Source organism: Nicotiana attenuata, unplaced genomic scaffold, assembly GCF_001879085.1.
Source record: "Nicotiana attenuata strain UT unplaced genomic scaffold, NIATTr2, whole genome shotgun sequence".
Classification (NCBI taxonomy): domain Eukaryota; kingdom Viridiplantae; phylum Streptophyta; class Magnoliopsida; order Solanales; family Solanaceae; genus Nicotiana; species Nicotiana attenuata.
This window is the reverse complement of record NW_017671182.1, coordinates 25,186-47,951: the sequence shown is the minus strand read 5'-3', so window position 1 is coordinate 47,951 and position 22,766 is coordinate 25,186. Positions and strand designations below refer to the sequence as shown.

Below are 22,766 nucleotides of genomic sequence, written 5' to 3'. Positions count from 1 at the left end.
AAACAAAAAGACCTCAATTGATACATCATACATGCATCCTTTTTGTTGAAACAGAATAAAAAGTAGAAACAGAATACTTGAAACAAATAGTACTCAACAGAAGAAATCAATAAAATCGCTAGAAATCTTCATCAAATTCATTTTCCATACGCTAGAAAAATGAAAATCGCTAGAAAAGTGAAAACATACCTTTGAAAATTGAAATTATCGCAAGTTCACAAGTCGCAACTCGCAACAGCAGCGTGAGTGAGGACTGGGGAGTGAGGAGTCGGAGCTGCGAAGTGCGAAGTCGGAAATCGCCCCAAAATCCAAATCGCCGACGCCAAATCGCCTAGCGCTAGCAGCAGTCTGCTGAGCAGATAAAATTGTCTTTACTCTTTAGCCTAAACCTAATGCCCTAAGTAACTAAGTTAGTATTTAGTAACCAGCTAATAAAGAAGGGTGGGCTTGGGCAGTTGGGCTGGGGCTGGAAATTAAATAAAGAAGGGTGGGCTTGGGCGTTGGGCTGGGGCGATGGGCAGTGGGCTGGGTTTTTTGGTCTTTTTAAAAATCGGTATTTCGGTATAATCGAAATACCGAAATTTCAGAATTCTAATACCGAGTCCCGAACCGAAATACCGAAATACCGAAAATTTAGTACCGAATTAGACCGAAATACCGAAAAAACCGAAACCAAAATACCGAAATAATTCGGTCCGGTTCGGAATTCGGTTTTTCGAATTTTATGCCCACCCCTAACTATGATTTTAAACATGTCATGTCTTTCTTAATAAAAAGTGTCATTAAGATAATATGTAAATATCAAACTAACCTATATTAAATAAGGGTGATATAGTGAAATAATCATATTATTTATTGTTTCTTATGAAGTATGTAAAATCAATAGGACAAGTAAACTCGGACGGAAGGAGTACTTATATAAACAATAACAATAACCTAGTGGAATCTCACAAATAGGGTCTGAAAATGGTATTGTGTACGCAGACCTTACCCCTACCTATGAAGGTAGAGAGAATATTTTCGAAAGATCATCAGCTCTAGAGTACTTATTTAAAAGTACTAGTAATTCATATAAATATATATATTAACTGAGCACCCTATCTCAATAGCTAATTTCAGATTAAAAATAGTTGAAGTTTGAACACCCCATGATATGAAAATCCTAGAATCCGTCATTGTATTACCAAACCTTTAATCGCACTAATTTATGAGTTTCTTTGGAAGATTTGCTAATTACATATGTCAGCAGTGGCGTAGCCACATACATTGAAGGATGGTCAATCGAACACCCTTTATCGAAAAATTACATTGTGTATATGAAAATTTATATTGTGTATATAGGTTAAAAATTATTTTTTATATGTATATATTAAATTTTGAATACCGTTCGTATTCCTGGCTTCGCGCATATATGGTTCAACTACAAGAGAGAAAAGCATGAATGAACTCATGAGTTTTGTTCCTCGTCGACCTTCTCGTAGAGATTTTTCATGTGTCCTTTGAATTCGACATATTGGATTCATGTGTTTGGTTTCTTTCCTTTATTCACTCGAAGGATTCATGTGATAGTGGTTTTTCACTAGAAATAGGTTTTCTGAAATTACGCAACAGAACTTAGTCTCACTTTCATCTACATGTAAAGAGCATGCATAATATTTCTTCTTCTTCTTCTTCTTTTATTTTTTTTATGTTTTGTCACCTGCAGAATTTTTGGAATTTATCAGCTCATGGTAACTTTTCACAATTATATATTGACCAACTTTGTAATTTGGAATTGCCAGAAAAATAACACAAAAAAAGAAAGGAAAAACCCTGTCACTTGATCCCCTTCTACTGTTTTGGTCAATTCCTTCCGCGGTTAAACTAACAAGTTATAACTTTTATACATTCAAATTGATTATTAAAAGAGTCTCCTACTATCACGTCATATAAAAGATAACTACACGTAACTGTACGCAAAAGATAGGGTTAGTAACCTGAAAATAAGGCATGTTACCTGCTACGACAGATTAAAATATATATATTGATTGTAAATATTTACGCTATTAGTATTAATTAAGTAAAATCCTAAACTAATAAGCTACTTAACCATCAGGTGGTAACCTGTCATAAAATGCAATTCAACCGAATTAAAATGCCTGGCAATTTTATTATGCAATTGGTCATCACTACAAGAATATTATTAACATTTCAATTGAATGAGACACATGCTAGCATTTTGTCCCTGTGATGATTTTCCTTTTATTTCAGTGTTCTTTCCTAACGTGTTAAGGTTCTGAATCATTCAACTAAACGGTACAATTTTACCAAAGCATAAACTATAACAGAAGCAGAAACACAAAGACAAAGCCAATGGCAAGCATGTTGCGCCATCTCTGTTCTTGAGGTCTCAAGCTTCTTGTCGTCTTCTTTTTCTTCTTTTTCCTGAGGTGCAATCCTGTTTTAAACCAAGAATCAAGATAATCAGAAAATAACTCCATTGTATTGATATATATACACTCTAGGTAGAGAAGTAAAAAAGGGCAGCCAGTGCACTAAGCTCCCGCTACGCGCGGGATCCGAGGATGGACCGGACTACAAGGGTCTATCGTACGCAGCCTACACGGCTCGAACACGTGACCTCCTGGTCACATGGCAGCCACTTCACCGGTTACTCTAGGTAGAGAAGTAATTAAGTTAAAAGCATGCCTTGGTAATGGCAGAACTTTTGCTACTGCTGCTGGAACTGGTAGTGGTAGTTTTGGTTCTTGGGATTGAGTAGTGTCTGATGTTGCAAATGGCAATGGCTCTTCATGTGGGATCGGGACGTTTTTGGCCTGTGAAATTATAAGAGTAGCATAGTCAATGTATATTTCTTGTTCATTTTGAGGATCTTAGTAAATTGTAATCAACATATATAACCTACCAATTTCCTGAAGAGAGGATTGTAAAACATCTCAAAGTATCTTTGCTTAGCCTGCTTTTGTCCCACATTGAATTGTCTCCAAAATCCATAGATTGATCCCATATTCAACACTTTGTTTGCGTAAATCTTCCACGTATAACTGCATCGAAGCAGGACTTAAAACCACGAAAATATAACATGATAAGCATTTTTTCCATTTTTTAAACTTGGAACTAGTTTGTTACCATTCTTCAATGCGCTTGAGACCTCCCTCAGATATCCTGTTCCAATATTTAGAATCAACCTTACACTTCTCAAAGAAATCAGCTATTTTCTTGCTCGATTCGTCCCCATTGTAAGGATCAATATGGAAGCCTGAAACCCCATCAACAATGATTTCTGCAGGTCCACCTTGATTAGTAGCAAATGTAGGCAATCCACAGTTCATTGCTTCAATAACAGTTAGTCCAAAAGCTTCATATAAAGCCGGTTGGACGAAAGCTCCTTTAGTGTCAGCAATAGTTCGATATAGCTCACTGTTTCGATATTTATCAGTCTGAGCTGCTATCCATCTCATTTGTCCCTTGAGATTGTATTTCTCAAACAATTCATGCATCTTTTTGATTTCAGCTGCTTCCTCCCGGTCTTTTGATTTTGATGGATCGAAGAATCCCCCAACAATAACAAGGTTTACCAAGTTCCGCAACTTCTTATTCTTCCCATACCACTCAGTCAAGCCTGACAGGTTCTTCACTGTATCAAATCTCGCCATTGAAAATATAATTGGTTTTTTCCGGTCTGCAAGAAATCCACTGATCCAGAAAAAAATGTCACTGATAAGTACCACACATCCGGTAAAAAAAGAACGATTTAAGCAATGGTTAGATTAGGAAAATGGGCAATTAGACTTACATGTGCTCATTGTTTTCCTCATTACTGTAAAGTAATTCGTTAATAGCAGGACGAAATGTGCTGAATCGTTTCTGTTTCTCAGTGAAAGGGAAATAGGTAGACTGTTCAGCCCCAGGAGCAGCAATGTTGAACTTTGGATCAAATACATTGATGCCTGAAACAGCTCTATAAAGCCCCGGCATGGTAAAAGCTGTGTGACTTTCATATTGTCCAGGCCTAGTTTCGCTGAAGGACGAATGATAGCTTTTAGTGTTGGCCACTGCAGTAAATTCATTTAGTTGCCAAATATACTGAGAGAGTCAGTGCTAACCTTCCAGCGATTTCTTGATATGTGCTGGTAATGATAAAATCAGCAGCATTCATCGCCAATAAATCGGCAGTGAATTGGCAAGAAAAGTGGTACTTGGAATCAAACTGCTTCCACTTCACATCAGAATCTTCATACTTAGTTTTCTCTAATGCATGAGCAATGGTTCCCTAAAATGTTATCATCTCATAAGATTTCCCTTTAATTATCAAGAAAAAAATGTAGAAAATATGATCATATGATCAGCTGCGGAACCTGAGAAACTCCAAGTTTGTTTGCCAATAAAGATGCCACTAAATTTCCATCAGTGTAGTTCCCAATTATGAGGTCTGGTTTACCTTCCATGAGCTCAAGTATCTTAGCAGAAGCATCCTGACGACATACGTGACAAATGAGAATGATTAGCTCAAAAAACTGAATAAAGTGTATGAATACGTGGTAATTTTGGTAGGAGACTTGCCTTGGCATAGTTCTCCAAGTAAGGATAGATATCAAACCGAGAAACCCATTGGCGAAGAACTCCTTTCTCGGTCCTGAATGGAATTCTCAGGATGTGAGAATGGGACGAGTTAAGTATAGGTTCCATCTCCTGATTGCATGTAGTCCCTCGAGCATCTGGTATGAGACGGGTGACCTGCACACATCAGTGGAAGCAGGAAACAAATATCTCGATCATCTTAATCCCCTCTCTGAACAATTTCAAAACCTTGGCTAAGCATATTTTTGCATAACTCACCACAAGAATCTTGGGCTTCACGTTTAACCCTTGCTGCTTGATTCTTTGTAACATTTCTTCCTCTAAAGCCCTTACTTGATCCAGAATATAAACAACCTGTGAAGTACAAGTTTGATTTCAATGATGCAAGTGTCGCTAATAAGCAATATGAGGCAAAAGGAGATAAATCGCTGTGTATGTAGACCTGGCCTCCAGTATCGGGCAAACCAAGGACATCTGCTTGGCCAAAGTAACCATGAATGGAGAAGATAACAATGTTGAATGTAGTCGGAAGCTTGCTGAAAAAGGACTCCATATTTATGGGATCTGGCGCTTGGATTATCTCCGAAAGCAGTCTCATTGTCTCTCTTACTCTTCCTGCATTGTGGCCCCACCCTTTCTCAAAGCCCCATTCTTTGAGCCTAGAGTTTTCATAATCAAGTCATAAACATAAACAACATTCCAAAAGGCAACATATTCTTGGTACATTGCATATGATAACGGAAACGTTTGAGAAGCTTACTTATGCTCAAAGTCTTTATAAGGTGTGTCTTTGGGAAAGGAAGATACAAAAACTTCAGCTACTATCAATGCTGCTTGAAGCTTAGAGACACCATTCAGATTCTCATTGATCATTAGATTCTACGAAGTTTCAATGTTTAAAAAGGATCTTTATTATGCACATCATTGTATCATTCCTTAAGAAACAAAGGTAGTCCATTTTCATACCTCTCCTTGATGATTAAGAGCTAGCAAGTAATCAAGCAAAGGCTGGGCATCCTCTGGCTTTCCACCAAATTTTGAAGACAAAACTTTTGAGATAAAGTTGAGCCCATTTCCAACAGAAGAGGAAAGGGCTAAACGAGGATTAGAGTAGTCAAAAGCACCAAAATCTACTTCCAGTGCATTATCATCCTTTGCCCTGCTTGCACATTCAACCATCAAAACTAATCTTGTATGTTACAAAATTGTTTCTCTTTAAAATGATACAATTTTCCACTTACCAGTCTTCGTCAAAGATCATCTCTTTGAATTTGAGATATTCCCTGGCTGAAATAGCTTCCACAGAGAGAGTTTCAGCGTTAACTTTGACATAATCCCAGAAGCCAGGATTGTACCTTACTGCAAAAGCAACATAAGGTGGAACAACAGCTGCCTCCTGAAAATTTATAAGAACATCGTTACGCCTTGCAATAACTCTTTTGCTCTTTTTTCTTCTTCCTATTCAACTAAGTTGGTTAAATGGTGCTGACCTGTGTGGAACTCATAATTTTTCCAAGTGAACCCTCCAAAATCTTGGTTCTTTCTGCCTTGTCTTCAATAGTTTCTTCTATTTCTTCTGTTAAATGTTTCAACTTCATCAGCCTCCTTCCCATTGCAATGAACCTTTCACATCCAATTTTGAAGTCAAAAAGAAAAAAAGCAGTTAGCATTATGCATGGAAATTTGACATAAATGGTAGAGGGAAAAAACAAAAAGAACAAGAAGGGTGTTCACCTAGCGAAGCATCTCTTCATATGATACCGGCTTTGTTTCAAAGCATCAGGCATGCTATCAGCAACTGTTGAGGCCATTGTAAATTTGTATTTACGAGTGCAAAGAAAAAAATAGGTTGAAACTTGCAGTGAGGACCCTTGGTGCTTGGTGACAAATGATGGTGCAATGCTTTATATAAGAAATGGTTGAATGAAAGGAGAAAGTAAGCACGTGGAAAGGGAATTCGATGGCAGCCAATGAGGGAGTGTAGAAGCAAAGATAAAGACATTCCATGGTGTCTAGTATGTGCTAAGGTGGCAACAAGGAAGAAGAAGAAAGGTGGAGACAAAGTAAAGAATTCCCTTTTTGTTTACCATCAAATCTTGGTTTTGTCTTTGCTATTCCCTCCAGACGTTTGAGTGCTTCCAATATTTTCTTTTTGTACGACTTGTCTTTGCTGAGATTTATTCTTTTCTTCCTTAGTTTACCTACAAAATTTCATCTACCCTTCCCTTTACTTTCACGCAGTGAATTGTGTATGCTATAAATGAAGTCCTACTAAAGGAAACAGTGCTGATATTTAAATTTTATAATTAAATCGTTAATCAGAGATGGCCGTTCGTTATTGTGTTGCAGTAACAGTTAGGTTCATCTCATTCTCCACCTTCAGAGATTAGACACAACCATCAGAGTTATAATGGAAAGAATAGATTCCTATAAGCCCTCTAGAATAGCGAAAAACATCATCCATTTGATTTTCCGCCAGTGGTGAACATACTTATTTTCTTTAGTTTATAACAATACTGGATCGGAAGTTGGAAGCATGCATTGGTATAACAGTCGCACAAATCAGAGAGGACATGGCACGTCTGTAATGTCCTCACTGCACTTCTACTGGAAACATCTTAATGATATAGTATTGACTAATAGGAATTTGAAACAGCCAAGTGTTTTGATACATGATTGCAAGATCCAAGAACAATCCACTAAACAAGCACTGATGGTTTCGACCTATCTATACCATGGTGTTAGCACCATGTTAAAAATTGAGTGCAAAAATAAATATCACGAGGAATCTAGAAAGGAGAGCGCTGCTTAAAACCAAGTCATCACAAACACTAGTTTTCCGGCATTAATAGTAACAAATATTAGGAGAAGCCAAGCAGTTACAACTATGATTTATAGGAAAACGCAAAAACCAAACAGGCATGATAAAGCCACAATTAACAGAGTCGATGGCTCCAAAGGATGCATTGTCAGCTAAAGTCCAAACTATAGCTTGTTTGTTAAGACTAGCAGTAGAACATAACCCTCTTCACATTATCCTTGAGCGCAGGAAGAGGTCTAACAGCAGCACCAGCACCTGGGGCTCGGGTGTTCCTTCCAGCAGCTCCTGCACCACCCCCTCTGCCACCAGCAGCCCCACTTGTTACTGAACCACCGTCAGATGTCTCAGGCTCCATATAAAACCGAGCACGGAAAGCTGCCAAATGTGCATAATATGCAGGGGGAACTGCAACAGCAAAAAATTTCTGTTCAAAATCATATTATGATAAACGAGCTATTGCTAAAATAAGTAAAAAGAAGGGAGGACAGACTACAAAAGAACCGACTAAACAACAAACAAAGCCATAAACAAGTGTAGGGGCATACCGATGGAGACGGAACGTGTGCACCTTGCATATCTAAAAAGAGGAAGATTAAAGACCATCAGAATGACCAAGTGCAGAAGGAAATTTCCAGAACAATCCTGATAAATTCAAAAGTGCACTTACGTATAGCAGAGGTTGTTGGTCAACGACTGCAGCGCATCGGCTGTGAATTTGTTCTCGTCCCATAGAACATGGTAGTGAGCTGGACGGCTCGTACCCTACAGTATCACAACATTCATTAACATTACAATTCGGATTCACCTTGACCACCATTATGGTTTACATTATAGCAATCTTTCACCTGTATGCCAGCATGGCTACAAAGATAGAAATCAAACTCTGTCGGGTGGCATATCTTTGAATCTACAACAGTACCTGTACAGTTATGTTTTGAAAATAAGATTTTAGCATCACCTGTAAGATGTTCAAAGTACAAGAATTTAGATCAACACTTACCGGGTATAATGTTCCCGCTCCTGTCGACTGCATTTCTGTCACGGTGGTTATTGGCAAAAAGCCTTGTGTGATGTCGTTTCTGAACCACAACAAATGTAACTGGGGGCTGATAATTTGGCTCCAAAGACGCACATGCCTGAATTAACTCAAGTCAGTGCACTACTTCTAATAAATAAAAGTAGGAAAAGGAAATGAGCAGATTACACATAATCTATAATTAAGAATAAATAACAAAAAAAGAAAGGAACATACTTTGCGGATCGCATCAAGTTCGAAAAGAAGCACTTGATAAAATTGTCCTTCACTGACACCATCCCTGAAAAAGAGTATTTCATTTAAGCCAAAGGAAGAACAAGAACAGAAAAATTGCATATTGCACTTGTAACAGCATTATTTCACCATACCTGTAGAAAATGATTCTCTGGGGCTTTTGTCCAGTAGCTCGTCGGAAGGATATAAGTAAGTCCCTGAATCATAAATAGGAAAAGTTAGAATATCATAATAAGAAAAGTTCAATCCTCCATCAGAATCCAAAGGAAGAGACCAGCTGCTAAAAGCTTCCTCTATCAGAATCCAGAGAAACACCAACTGCTAAAAACCCAAGAAAGTACAGAAGTACTAGAAAAAGAGGAAGCAATAAAGTTATCGTACTTAATCATTCCACCAGCAACTGTCCCCTTAACAGGATCTTGCCTAGTCGTGTACAGATCCTGAATAAGCTCTTGCCTATGGGCCTGAGCAGACACTAGACCAGCATACTTTGTAATCTCAGGCCAATCTTGAGAAGCAACCACCTGTGCAAAGACAAAATTATTTTACACATTCAGAACCTGAAAGATAAAGATGTGGTCCACGAACTGAATAACAAAGTGTACCGCGGCAATGGATGGGCTAGAGTCCTCCCCGGGGTGAGGGTGGGTGACATCTGCACCAAAAATGATGGTAGGCCGGTCGCTGACAAGAGGAATTCGCCTCGATATTGCATCAACAAGCACAGTGTTTCTCCCTCCCACCTTCACATTGATTTTCAGCGCTACATTGGCTAGATACTGTTTGCTCATCTTAAATACATGTTTTGTCAAACAGCACTGTGAGACAACTCCTAGTTCAGTCTCACATATACGCTTCAGATCACCTGGTCAAGAAAAAAAAAAATTAGCCCCCTCACCTTGCAAACTTCTGCTAAAGAAGACGAGAGGTTTTATTTTCATTTATACCATAAAGAGATCCATTATTGTCTGGCAAGATGACAACTAGCAAATCAAGCTCTCTCCCATGCGGCTGCAACTTAGTCATAGCATCATGAAATCGAGTTTTCAAGACTCTTTCGACCTGATCAGGGCGTGCACTCGAAGGTGGCAGAACAGGATTTGGATTGAAATTCTAAAAAGACAAGATAGTAATGTCAATATTGGGTTGAAAGACCAAAAATGACGAGAAGAAAACGGCAAACTACTTATTTACCATGCCAGATATCTGGCACATTTGTGCAAGCTCAGAGCAAAACCCATGAGCAACACTGTCTTGCACATTGCGAGAAAAGTTTATGCAGATCCAATTGTTCACCGTCCCTCCATTTACCATTTTCTGTCAATAGTAAGATATACAGTATTAGTCTTAGCTGAGCAAAGAGCAACAGCCACAAAGCAGTCTCACCAAAAAGCCAGGATGGTGTGTAATAGTGCACTCCAGTGTTTTCATTGAATCAAAATAATGAAGGGACAATGCAACGCGGGCCTTCTACCAGTACACAGCCACACAGCAGTCTCACAAAAAAGCCAGGATGGTGTGTACTAATAGTGCACCTCCAATGTTTTCATTGAATCAAAATAATGAAAGGAAAAATGCAACACGGGCCTTCTACCAGTACACACCAGATAGTACGAATTAACTGAACATAAAACAAAAACAAACAGATGAGATGAAATTTAAAGAGTGTCAACAGTACTAGGTACCTTGTTCATCATATTCCATTGGCCAACTTGTGGCAGGCAGTCCTTTTCTCGACCATTATCATGATATTTAAGCTGCAGAAATACATACTCATTACTGAAATCCTAACTAAAATAAACTCTTTCACTGCACAAATCAAACTTAAGCAAGAATGGTATACTCAGAGGTAGCAAAGACCATACCCCCTCAACCATGAGAGGAATTAATTTTTGATAAAGACGTGAGGAGCCTTAACTTACCCGAGGTGGAGGCAAAATACGAGCCTCAACTTGTGCCAACTTGTCACTAATCTTAATACCAAACTCCTTGGCATATGGGTCATTAGCATAGGCGTTATGATGTACGGTCTGACATAGAAACGGAAATAAAATGGAAGTGAATTTATAAGCAAATTATCAAATCAAAAACAGTCATCTGATTGTAACTTTTGCTAATAAATATTGTGAAGTATATCACAGCAACCATGATATCTTTTCCAAGTCTCAACATGCAAAAAATGACTACCATAGCCTTGAAAGAAATCTAGACAAAAAGGACTATCCTCTGTCGGTGACCGTGGCAAATGCTTAGCCTTTGAAGATCTCACATTATTTTCAAAATGTGTTAAGATGGAATATGGATCATGACACGGGACTAAAACTGGCAATCATTCACCAACACAGCCTATGGCAAAGCAGGACAGACTTTCTCTCACCATAAAAGAAGAAAACAAAAGATGTTATTTACATTAATGACGTGTACAAGTGATGCAAATTTGTGAATCATCAAGTTCCAGCAAATTAAATTCCCAAACTAGATAACCATAGCCATTCAATTACAAATCACAAATATAAATAAGATTGCTCTATCTATCTATCTCTCTTATTCACATTCATTTTCCACCACAACCTTATCAAGTGAAACTGTGTGACCAACACATCGCGTTGTAGCTCCTAATAATAGATGAATCTATATGAACATAATTTATCCCTGAACAGAAAATACTGCTCCCTCCGTTCCAGCTTATGTGAACCTATTTCCTTTTTGGTCCGTTCATTTGGAAACAATTTAGCTTAAACTTACAATTGTACCCTTAATGAGGAGATTTTATAACAACACAAATACTCTGGGCCCTTTTTAATTTGTTTAGGATCACAAATTCTAAAAGTATTCATTCTTTCTTAATCTCAATGCCAAGTCAAACAGGTTCACCTAAATTGGAACGGAGGGAGTAACTGATATGAAGTGCAGCAACTTAGAATCAAAGTAACAGCACCAGTAACAATTAATTTAACGCTCATATGTCACTTCACTTCTACATTAATAAGTATATCAACAGCCCAATTAGCCAACATTGCCTCAATCGCAACGTATTCCAAATAAAGCACGTAAATAAATAAGAAGGCAGAGCTCCAAACCTCAAGAATATCGCGCTCCCTCTCTTGGGGACGCTGGCAGGTCACTTTCAGAAGTGCAGTGATCTGTCTCTCATTCAAGCGCTTTGAGTACCTTTGTCCCTCCACAATCTTGCAGACCTGGACCATGATATATGTAAGCATAGAAAATTGATAAGATAATCAGCCAAGAATAGTTCAGTGTGAAAGAGGCACTAACTTCCATTGGCAAGTAATTAGGTCTCTGCTGATTTCCAACTTGTAGGCAAGGCCACTGGGTATGCTGAATTACAAACCCATATGTTTCTCGAAAATATTCAATTACAGATTTCACTGTACCATTTTCATCAACAGGGAAGCTACCAACCAAAAAAACAAGGGGGAAACAAAGAGAAAGATCAAGGATCAGCACCAAGAAAGAATCCAGGAAGATATGGCAGGATACGGAGAGCGAGCATGTAGGAACACCGCTATTTGCAGCTACACATGATATGACCTTATATAAAAGTTCTCTTATAACTAAATAAGCCTACATACGTCAACTCTCTTGTTGCTTGAGATGTTAAACCCGAAATGCGGTACTTCCTCCGCATATTTCCACGATGAGTAACCTCCACCTTCACACCTCTCAGAGCTTTTTTGATCTGCAGCCCAAAAACCACCAATTACAGGGTAAGAGAAACAACATTCATAAAGAAGAAAGTTGTCAAAGCAAGACAACATATCCAGGAAGTACAATCTGCTATAAGCTAACTAGATAGAGGACAAACATCTAACTAAACAATGGATAGAACTTGAGAATAAGATTCTTAGAAATTCAGAACACCTTTACACGGTCAGCATCAGACAGTGGTCTAGATGACACGTCTCGGTTCAGAAGCTGTGTCACAAAATCAATGACTGGCAGTGGCTCAATGAATGCAGTGGAAGACATATCTGTACGATGATACATAAAATTGAACATCATAAAATTTTCTGAATTACTGTGGGAATTTAAGTAAAAGCAAAACAACAGTTCCAAAATGTCAATACTATGCATACCGATGTTCAGTGATAAGCCCATTTGTGTCGGGCGAATGCTTTGATAGAACCCACGCCAACTCTCTAAACCTTCACCCAATGGTTGCCTTCGCCCTAAATCAGGGGAATAGAAAGAACGGCCCACAGGACAAAACCTGCCATCACTCACAAATTAAGAAAATATACAAAATGATAATCATAAATAATCAATTTTCTTTGTGTACAATCATCACAATGTAAAGAAACTACAGTGACGTGCATTGCATCCAAAAACCATACCTAGATGTTGGCAACTCACGCAGAACAATATCCAGAACTTGAAGCGCCTCTTGAGGTGCATCAGCCTGCTTCCCTTCTAAAAACATTCCCAAGTGATGAAGATCAGCACGGGCAGCCAATTTGATCACGACTTTAAATTCCCTTTCCCTTCTGTTTCAATAATAACAAAAAGAAATTTAGAATTGCTAGAAACTGAACCAACAACTATTTGAAACTTCAGGTATATATACCTAGCGCCACCAGGCCCATCCTCATCATCAATAAGAGTTATTTTGAAGTCTTTTTGAACAAATGGAAGGGGTCCTGCAGTGTATAGACTTTTCCGTCCATCATAAGCTGGAAGTCTCTTCCCAAGATGAGATTCTTTGTACAGCTTCACCAGCTGCGCCATGACAGCACGGTTGACGCCACGTGACGACACCTCTGGAGAAATTGTGACCTGATATTCATAAAGTAATGATTAACAATAGATATGATAAACGATAAGGAAGAATATAAGAAACCAAAATAATAAGAACAAAAAAAATTACTAGAAAGTTTGAGCACTCACATCATACTGGTGCAAGTCTTTGTCAGGCAGCTCTGCGAAGAAGTGATTGGCTTTGACTATGCATCTCATACCATTGCTCCCCTTCCCTGGACGCAGGGGAAACCTTAGTGATTTGCTTGATGCAGGTGGAACTGCTTGCGTTGGAGCCGCTTCTTGCTGCAAAGCAAGTTGCTGGAACTGTTGTGTCACTTGTAGAGCTGCCTGCTCAGGTGGCTGAGATGAGGAACCAGCTTCCGAGGATGTTTCAGTTGGTCTTACATAAGGTATAGGCTGAGTAGTCATTGCAGCTTGATATGGAGTCTGGGAGGTAGCTTGGTGCAGCTCGGGTGCTGGTGGCCTAGAAGGCCCACCAGAAGGTGCCCCACGGCCACCTATGCCATGTTGCTGGGGTGGTCCTCCGCCTCGTTGATGCTGCTGAGTCCCCCTGCCCTGCTGATAGTATTCAGGTTGTCCACCATATGACTGTTGAGGGGCCATTCCGCCATATGACTGTTGAGGGGCCATTCCACCACGTGGAGGTCCACCAGCACCACGGCCACCATATCCTCCCTGCTGCGGCCTCCAGCCTCTTCCTCCACCTTGGTAGCCGCCTTGTTGCTGCTGTGGACGCTGGCCGCGACCCTGTGCTCCAGTTTCTTGAGCACCTTGGTAACCGACTTGTTGCTGTTGCTGCTGTGGACGCTGGCCGCGACCCTGTGCTCCAGTTTCTTGAGCACCTTGGTAGCCGCCTTGTTGTTGCTGCAGCTGCTGTGGATGCTGGGCACGACCCTGTCCTCCAGTTTCTTGAGACCCAGAGCTCTCACCAGAACCAGGTAACTCAGTTCTCCTCTTCCGCACCATCGTGTCAACTAGAAAAAACCAAACAACAATGATTGAAAAAATTCAGTCACGTTCACACAGAGATCAGCCGCACTCTCTTCAAATGTTTAGAGACTGGTATGACCTCAGAACCGAAAAATCGCAAACCAAAACCCATAAAAAAGTATCCACTGTACTATACATAGACAGAACAAGCAACTTATATTGTAGACATAGGCAACACTTATTTCCAAAACTAAAAACAAAACGCCAAAGAGGACAGGAAAGCAAAACAACAAAAACCCTAGCTAACTAAAGTACAACTTAGCACTGGCTTAAAATACATTTGTGAAAGGAAAACAGCATACGCTAGTGGAAAAAAGTGATAACCTAAAAGATCTGATCATCAAGCGAATTCAACGAAAACACGCCAAAGGAAGAATCAGAGTAAAACTCACAAGTGAAACAACAGATCGACGAAAAACGAAAGCCAAAAACACAAAGCAAACAGATCTATCTAAAAACATCACAAGCTAAATTAACACAAGTACAAAGAAACGAAACCTAACAACAAAAACGGCAAAAAAAACTAAAAACGCTAATCCGATCGTTACCTCAAAACCGCCGCCGCTGTAAAAGCCGATTACCACACACTCCAAAAGATGGGAGCAGAGGGGAAAAAACGGCACTAAAGGACTGGGGAGAGAGGGAGAGAGAGAGAGAGAGAGTGAGAAAGTGAGGGAGGGGACTGTGATTTGTAGAGAGAGAAAATCGATGAAATGGAAGGGGATTAAGGAGACCCGGTGTCTTATAAAGCGAGGGTAGGTCAACTAAAATGACAACTTAGCCCCTACATGGTTCCGTTTATGTGTGTCCTTTTTGTTTGGACGCGAGTCCAATCGGATGCTGATGTGGACATATCATGGACGTTGACTGGGTTCGAATGAGCTGGCTGATGACGTGGTAAAGTTTACGCAGCATAGTTTTTTTTTTTCTTTTTTCTGTGAACTATTTACTCCTACTAATTTTTGTTAGATATAAATAATAGTAGGTGTAGTTTGATCAATCATATCAAGTTAGTTATATTATTTTTATTAAGTTACCAAAAAATGCTTATAATAAGAGATTTACCTTCAATTTTAGTGGTAATGAAAGAAAAGAGAAAAAAAAGGTAATGGAATCAGAATCACATATATTGTATGTGAGACTACATTAATAATATTGAAGTATAAGTCTTACTAGTAAGTTACATTAACTTATTACTTTATAAATAATTTAATTGTTTATATACTTACACCATTTGAACAAAAAAACTTAAATTCTGCGGACTTGTCTTTTCAATAATGGATTGCTTTTATCTCCACATTTATCACTTCTATATTTTAGAGTGTTGCAATTTTGCCTCAAGAAAAATTGAATTTTTTTTCTAATTGATTTTTATTCAAGAATCTATTGTAAATATGTGTAATATTATAAGAGTAGGTATGTTGTAGACAATCTGTTAATTTAATCAATGTGAAAGTCAAAATCGTTTTTAGAGTTTTAGCAATATTTTTCAACAAACAAACAAAAGGCAGTTAGATAATACAAAGTCTAAAACCAGTTTTTCCAAAACTAAATCCAAGCACTCGTTACAAATAAAACCAGAACAAAATTATTAGTAGAAATATTTGTTGTAATTATTTTTTTGTTTGACTTGTTATTCATTTCATATTCTTTATATTTGTGGGATTATTAGAGTGCGTGGAGTTGTATTAGTGGGGTTTAGTGGAGTAGTGATGTAATCAGTGGTTTAGTGGACTGATACTTTTACTTTTTAGACTAGTTAAAGCTTCAGAATATTGAGTTACTTTGCATCCACTTGCTATCTTTTTATTTTACTTTTTTATTTTTTAGTAGTATATAATAGCAATACGACAACGTATCTAGTGTAATCTTACATAGTGAAAAAAATACGACACGAGGTTTACATAGGGGGCACTTATCCTAGTACTACCTTCGCTCTAAGCGCGCTTAACTTTCGAATTCTGATTATACAGTCAGACCTCTTTATAATAGCATCCATATATAACAAAATTTTTTCGAAACCGATTTTAATATTATCTTATAATATGTTCTCTATAACAGTATTTTACTATAACAGTCAAAAAATATCAGAACAAACAAGGCTATTATAAAAATGTTTGACTGTATACTAATATACTAATATAACATAAACAAAAACCACATCTAATCCAAGCATGCAACCAAGTGATGTTTGTTTTGAAAAGAAAATCGTGTCGTTCTCTTATAAGAAAACACAGCTATTATCTAGTTAAAATTATTTTAAAAGAGTTTCACTTAGCAAGAACTTTCACTCTTTAAAGAAAACAATTGGTTCTGAAATATAACCTAAAGCAATCGGCTTAGCCCCTCATCTACCATTGACAAAAAGCTTATCCACTAAACCAAAGTCGTTCTCGCAAAGATCAATTTTAGCTCGGGGCCAAAATTATTTATATTCGATAGCCGTAATAATATATAAAATCCGTATATTTATATATAACATACAAAAAATATGCAAAATAATATAGTATCATTATTTTTTACTATTATTTAGAGAGCAGCTATACAATGCTGTCATTTTCCCAAAAATTAATGCTAAGTGATTTACTTCTAACTTGTATAAGTTTTGATGCAAATTTACCCAATACCTATACTAATGTGAAATAACAAGTGCGCACTAGAACAATCAAATTGTAAAAAAGGGAATAAATAACTATCACTCAAATTAAAACACTATCGTACTTATTTCTTTCCTGGGATTAATCCATTTGGAACCGTAGTACCAAAGGATTGAAAATTGAAATCCTTATGTCTAAAAGTTATTACATAATCCTAATTGGTGTCTATTCAATTCGCGTATTTGTAGTTGGGAATTTTGGACAAACCAATTTGGCAAAAAAGAAAGGGTATCAATGGCTTCTTTCAAGTTTTTTGCTTAAACAGATGATCACGTGATCTTCATGTGACCACTCTACCATTTTAGGAAAGAGATGACATTAGTGTGTGGATCATTTTGGTCACCAAGCTATTTAAATCAAAAACTATTTGGTTCATGAACAGCTTATAAGGACAAAAGTACGTGTCTTTTGGTTCTTTCGAATATTCTACATAGACAAATTCAGTAATTACTCAAAATTTATGCAAAATGCCGAAATAAGAACAGTATTCAATCTAAGTAATTCTGACTAATTTATTTTTAGTGGAGTAATGTTTGCCGTAAAGGATTAAGTATAATTAATTATTAACATCCTTTTGTTGGAACTGGAAGTGTCAGTTGGATGTGGGTGTCTTTGAAAGCAATAAGATTCTTAACCAATACAGATAAGGTGTTTATTATATTGTTTTAGTGGGGCCATTTTTCAATTAGCAAAACTTAGAGGTTGATGTTTTACCAAAAGTTTCTTAATGCAGCTAGGGACCAAATTAGCTTTTGGTGGTAAATGCTTATGCACACTGAATTATATATAACCTATTTATTATGGTTAAGTGAATGTGATAAATTGAGGGTAGAAATACTTATACTCTATAATTAATTATAATAATATGTTAAATTGTATCTTCGAGCCGAGGGTCAACTTGAAACAGTCTCTCTACCTTTACAAGACAGGGGGGTAAGGTTTTGTATAGACATTACTCTTCCAAAACTTCACTTGCGAGATTACACTTGTATTACGGTAATTTAATATTAAATTGTATGTATAGTTATACATTATGCGTTCATTCACGTGTAGATAAATTTTTTAAGTACTAATTCATACACTAGGAAGTACCTCATTTGTTTAAACAACGATGGACAAAATTTTTCGATATGCTGACGAGAGGTAGCTAGTGAAATTAGTTGAAACTCGATCATCATGGTGATTAAATAAAATAGGGATCTTTACATAAATAGTCGGTCATATTCATTCTTTACTTTTTCTAACCATATATATAGATTATACATTGATTATATACAATTATATATAATTAATATATAAATTATACCTTCATCGGTTATTTCTAGTTTAAACGATTGGATAAATGGTTATTTGGGTTAATTCTTCCAAACAAACAAAATACACTAGCTAGGAAGTATGATGTGACAGGGGTGAGGCAAGTGGTGAGTGAAGGACCATTCTTGGTCGTCCTTTCTTTGGTGGCATGATTGTTATGTTACTGTAGCATCCATGTTTGGTATGTAGATATTTCACGTTTGGATGGACTAAAGATGTTTGGCTAGAGATGAAGTAGTATACATAATACATTAATATGTTCCAAAAGTTCTAGGGAAGTGTAAGAGTTTTTATAGCAATTGTAGTACTATTTATAATTCCAAGACTTCTCTGGTTACTGAAATATGTGCTCATATCATTTGTCATAACATTTTTGTGACTCGAAAAGCCATTTACACATTACTCGCCTACTTATTAGCCATTAATGAGCTAACTTACATGACCTACCTGAAGTTCACATTAATTGTTGTAGTATTATATACTACTTATTAGCCGTTATCGTTCTTCTCGTGAATTCTATTGTCCACTAATTCTTATTTATTTTGTGAATGACTATAAGCATTCACGAAATAGAATTAAAGGATTGTATATGAAGAAAAAATATGTTTAAACAGTCCGGCATATGCACTTGAAAATAGAGAGTTTTACTCACTCCTTTCCTTTGTTTTTGAATAATTTTGATTTTATTTTTCTATTTACTTAGGGGGTTTAGGTAGTGGCGGATTCATGATTTTAAAGTCATGGGTGATGATCGATAAAAAATTTAAAAGAAGAAAAAAAAGGAGTTTAGTTGTGGGTGCTCATCTATATATATATATATATATATATATATATATATATATATATATATATATATATATATATATATATATATATATAATTACCTATCTACACACTATAATTTTCAANATATATAATTACCTATGCCAATTTACTACATATGATCTATCAAGGGTGAAGGGTAATGAGTGCTTAAGCACCCACAAATACATATGTGGATCCGCCACTCAATCCATGAATGGGGTATGGGTGAAATTGATAGTGTAAAAACGCTTACTGTAAATATATATTGTGACATAATTGAATGAAGATTTTTGTGGTGGAACTTTGTATTCAATAATTCTAAAATTTATTAAAGCTCCTCAAAAATGGCAAAATATATCTCCTAGCTCATAGTAGTTATTTTATTGTAACTTTTCAATCGTCCAATGTATTTTTTGCATACATAAACATACATGACATAACATAAATCAAATCCTGCATACCAAAATTTTATTATAATAATTGTATAGAAAGATATTACAGAAAACATACCTAATCCAAAAGACATTATTGTAGAAGATTCAGAAGCTTTGTAGTAGGGGGGAAAAAAAATAATGCTTTTTACAAAAAATTGATTTTTCTCCCCTTGCCCTAACTTGTGTTACCACACTTTCAATGATGGAATAGTGTACACAATATGGTAATGCTTGGGTAGGGAGATGATCAATTTATAGAATTTTGACTTAATCTAGTACGTCCATAAAAGAACAAAATTAACGGAGGATTTGTTCATTATCAAATATTCAAGTTATGGGTTTAACCTTATTGGACTACACATAATAAAGAAGGGAGTATTATCACCTTTAGCCCGCAGCATAAACTATTTACATTCGGTAGCCGAAAAAGCGTATAAAATTTATATAATTTTTGTATATAACATATAGGATGTACATATATACAAAAAATATGTAAAAATTATTTTGAAAGCGGCTATACAATGTCATTTTTCCAAAAGAAAATCTAACGCTTTTACCACTCAGAAGTTTTTGGCTTAGCCGTGTTTATATGACTGATGAATAATCTCTTTACAAATTTAGTGATAATAGTGTTGTTGTAGTTACTTAGTCACGTCTCTTTTTGATGCCAGAAGGAAAAACAGAGGAAAAAGCTTTTTATTTGTTTATTATTATTAAGTACTTAGATACTTATTGAGGTTATCAACTTAGATTGTGTCAATTAAAATATATTGATGAACCTTGACCTATTGGTTAACAAAACAAAGTGGAGCTGTTGAGCTAAATAAGCAGTATAAGAATAAGAGGGTATTATTTTCCAACTTTTTACATGATCTGATGAAACCTTGTCATAGTGGTTAATCAAGGTGAAACTGTTGAGATCAAGAAGTGAAGTGGTAGTTTTCTTGCCATTAAATGTTAAGTGCATTTACTAAAATATACTCAATTATACTAGATTTCTGCAAATTACTTCATAACAAAACTGGTAAGTTTCTGTGGAATTAAAAAATGTCTTATACAATTTTGTTAAATATGATATCCTCAAAGTCTATAAATAATTTCTTTGATTTTTAGAAGCTTAATTAGTTTTATATAGCGTATGCACCCCACTATTTTTTTTCCCTAAGGAAATGAAGAAGCCAATAGATGGTACTACTTGTTAGTAAATATCCTAAATGATTGCAGGTGGCTCCTCCTACAACTTGATAGACCAACCATCTCAAGTGTGTATCGAGAGCAGAACTGTGTTGCGGACAATCTAGCAAAGTATGGAGCTCAGCAAGAACAAGGTTTCTGTATAATGTATAAACAACCACCACCTTTTGTGACATCTTCCTACCAGCATGACCAGCAAGGACTATTCCGTACAAGGCTGGTTAAATCGGCAGTCAGTGAAGTTAGTAATAGTAGTATTAGGTTATCTTCTGTAAATAGTAATGCTATGGACGTGTTAAGTACTAATAGGTTTCCTGCTAGGGAAACCTCTACAATAGGGTGTGTTTCGGCATATGTAAATCTGATGCCTCTTGTGCATCACCTTAAAAAAATATTTTGATAGCATATCCCAAAGTAATAATTTAAAGACAGAATGGTTAAAATCCAAAAGCACAATGTATTACATTTTTGCGATAGTAAAAACAGAAACTTACAAATGTTAGGGAATAGGGAAAATGAGTTCGTTCAACAAATTAGGTTGACTCCTGTTTGTTTTCAAATGTTAGGGAATACGGAGCAAGTCTCTGCGCTTGAAAGATCCTCCAACAACATTGAACATATTAGTAACATGATCAAAAAAGTCTTCAACATCCAAATGCTTTTTAGTAATAGCTACAAGTGTTAATTGCAATTGATGAGCGAAGCAATGAATGTAATACGCCGATGAGCTATCTTTCATAATTAAAGTCTTGAGACCACTTATCTCTCCCTTCATATTACTAGCTCCATCATAACTTTGTCCACATATTTTGGATGTACTTAGTGAGTGATCCGAAAGCAAAGAATATATTGCTTCCTTTAATGAGCATGCCGATGTATCACTAACATGGACAAGGCCAACAAATCGTTCTACCACTTCACCATTCTTATTAACATACCGCAAAACAAGAGCCATTTGTTCTTTGTGCGAGATATCTTTGGATTCATCGGCTAATATACCAAAGTAATATTCATTCAAGTCTTCAATTATAGATTTCATTGTTTCCTTTGCACAAGCATTGACAATATCCTTTTGAATCATAGGACAAGTTAAAGTATCATTTTGTGGAGCATTTTCTAATATTACTTTTCCCACATCCGGATGCTTGTCCCCATGCCACCGCAAAAAGCTTAGAAATAAGCCTTGATTTGTTGAGGATTCACTTTCGTCATGACCTCGGAAAGGTAATCCATGATGCAAGAGAAGTCTTGCAACATCAATTGAGGCTTCCAAGCGCATTCGGTACTCACTTTTTACCTTCTTAGAATGCTTGTCTAAAACAACTTGAACTGATTGATGATTATTTGACAAATCTAGTATCTTGTTGAAACATTTATTATGGACACTAGGAATCTCACCGACATGTAAACGAAACCTTTCAAGAGCCTTATTCCAAGCCCTAAAACCACTTTTTGTAAAACATTCACCCGCACTTCCATGAACAAATTCATTTTTGAACAAATAACAACATAGACAATATGCGGCATCTTTTTTCACACTATACTCCAACCATCTTGAAAATGAACTTTTAAACCAACTTGGTTTAAATTGGCGCATTCTCCCTCCTATTGTAGTTTTAGGAAATTGATGATCACCCTGTAATCATGCGTTAAGGTAATTTATTAGGTAATCTTCCTAATCTGCTGCTCTTTATTCTTCTTGGGTACCTATAAGGTTTTCAAAAATTAAGTACATAATATGCAAAGAAACAAAGAAAAGGTTATAGAGATTAAGGGCATGACGAAACACGTCTATTTGCCAAAGTACTTACAGAATGAGAAAAATCATGAAGGATGCATGTTAGCTTTTAGATTGCGATCCAATAATTTTTTTTTTTGGATGAAGGATGCTTGTAACTTTTGATTAGCTTCGAGATCACGAA

General features: G+C 36.6%; 3 protein-coding genes across 3 annotated transcripts; all 3 read right to left on the bottom strand.

Annotated features, from left to right (window-relative positions):
• Positions 1–2,119: 2,119 nt before the first annotated feature.
• On the bottom strand, positions 2,120–6,539 carry LOC109206481 (sucrose synthase 7-like). The gene is made up of 15 exons (XM_019369302.1): positions 6,316–6,539; positions 6,072–6,204; positions 5,823–5,977; positions 5,548–5,740; positions 5,342–5,460; positions 5,024–5,240; positions 4,840–4,935; positions 4,564–4,737; positions 4,359–4,475; positions 4,107–4,273; positions 3,797–4,021; positions 3,130–3,696; positions 2,906–3,044; positions 2,689–2,816; positions 2,120–2,437 (listed from the first exon to the last, which is right to left on the bottom strand). Exons 1-15 carry the CDS (start codon positions 6,390–6,392, stop codon positions 2,281–2,283), a joined length of 2,664 nt encoding a protein of 887 aa, XP_019224847.1. The 5' UTR covers positions 6,393–6,539; the 3' UTR covers positions 2,120–2,280.
• An 828-nt stretch (positions 6,540–7,367) lies between these two features.
• On the bottom strand, positions 7,368–15,154 carry LOC109206480 (protein argonaute 1-like). Its single transcript, XM_019369300.1, has 22 exons — positions 14,990–15,154; positions 13,578–14,425; positions 13,258–13,466; positions 13,028–13,177; positions 12,770–12,903; positions 12,555–12,664; positions 12,266–12,372; positions 11,949–12,087; positions 11,753–11,869; positions 10,595–10,702; positions 10,358–10,429; positions 9,867–9,989; positions 9,620–9,785; positions 9,278–9,537; positions 9,054–9,196; positions 8,807–8,869; positions 8,655–8,718; positions 8,403–8,538; positions 8,248–8,321; positions 8,070–8,164; positions 7,948–7,979; positions 7,368–7,807 (listed from the first exon to the last, which is right to left on the bottom strand). Exons 2-22 carry the CDS (start codon positions 14,415–14,417, stop codon positions 7,587–7,589), a joined length of 3,363 nt encoding a protein of 1,120 aa, XP_019224845.1. The 5' UTR covers positions 14,418–14,425; positions 14,990–15,154; the 3' UTR covers positions 7,368–7,586.
• Positions 15,155–21,406: 6,252 nt separating this feature from the next.
• On the bottom strand, positions 21,407–22,123 carry LOC109206476 (zinc finger MYM-type protein 1-like). Its single transcript, XM_019369298.1, has one exon. It carries the CDS (start codon positions 22,121–22,123, stop codon positions 21,407–21,409), a length of 717 nt encoding a protein of 238 aa, XP_019224843.1.
• Between the last annotated feature and the right edge of the window lie 643 nt (positions 22,124–22,766).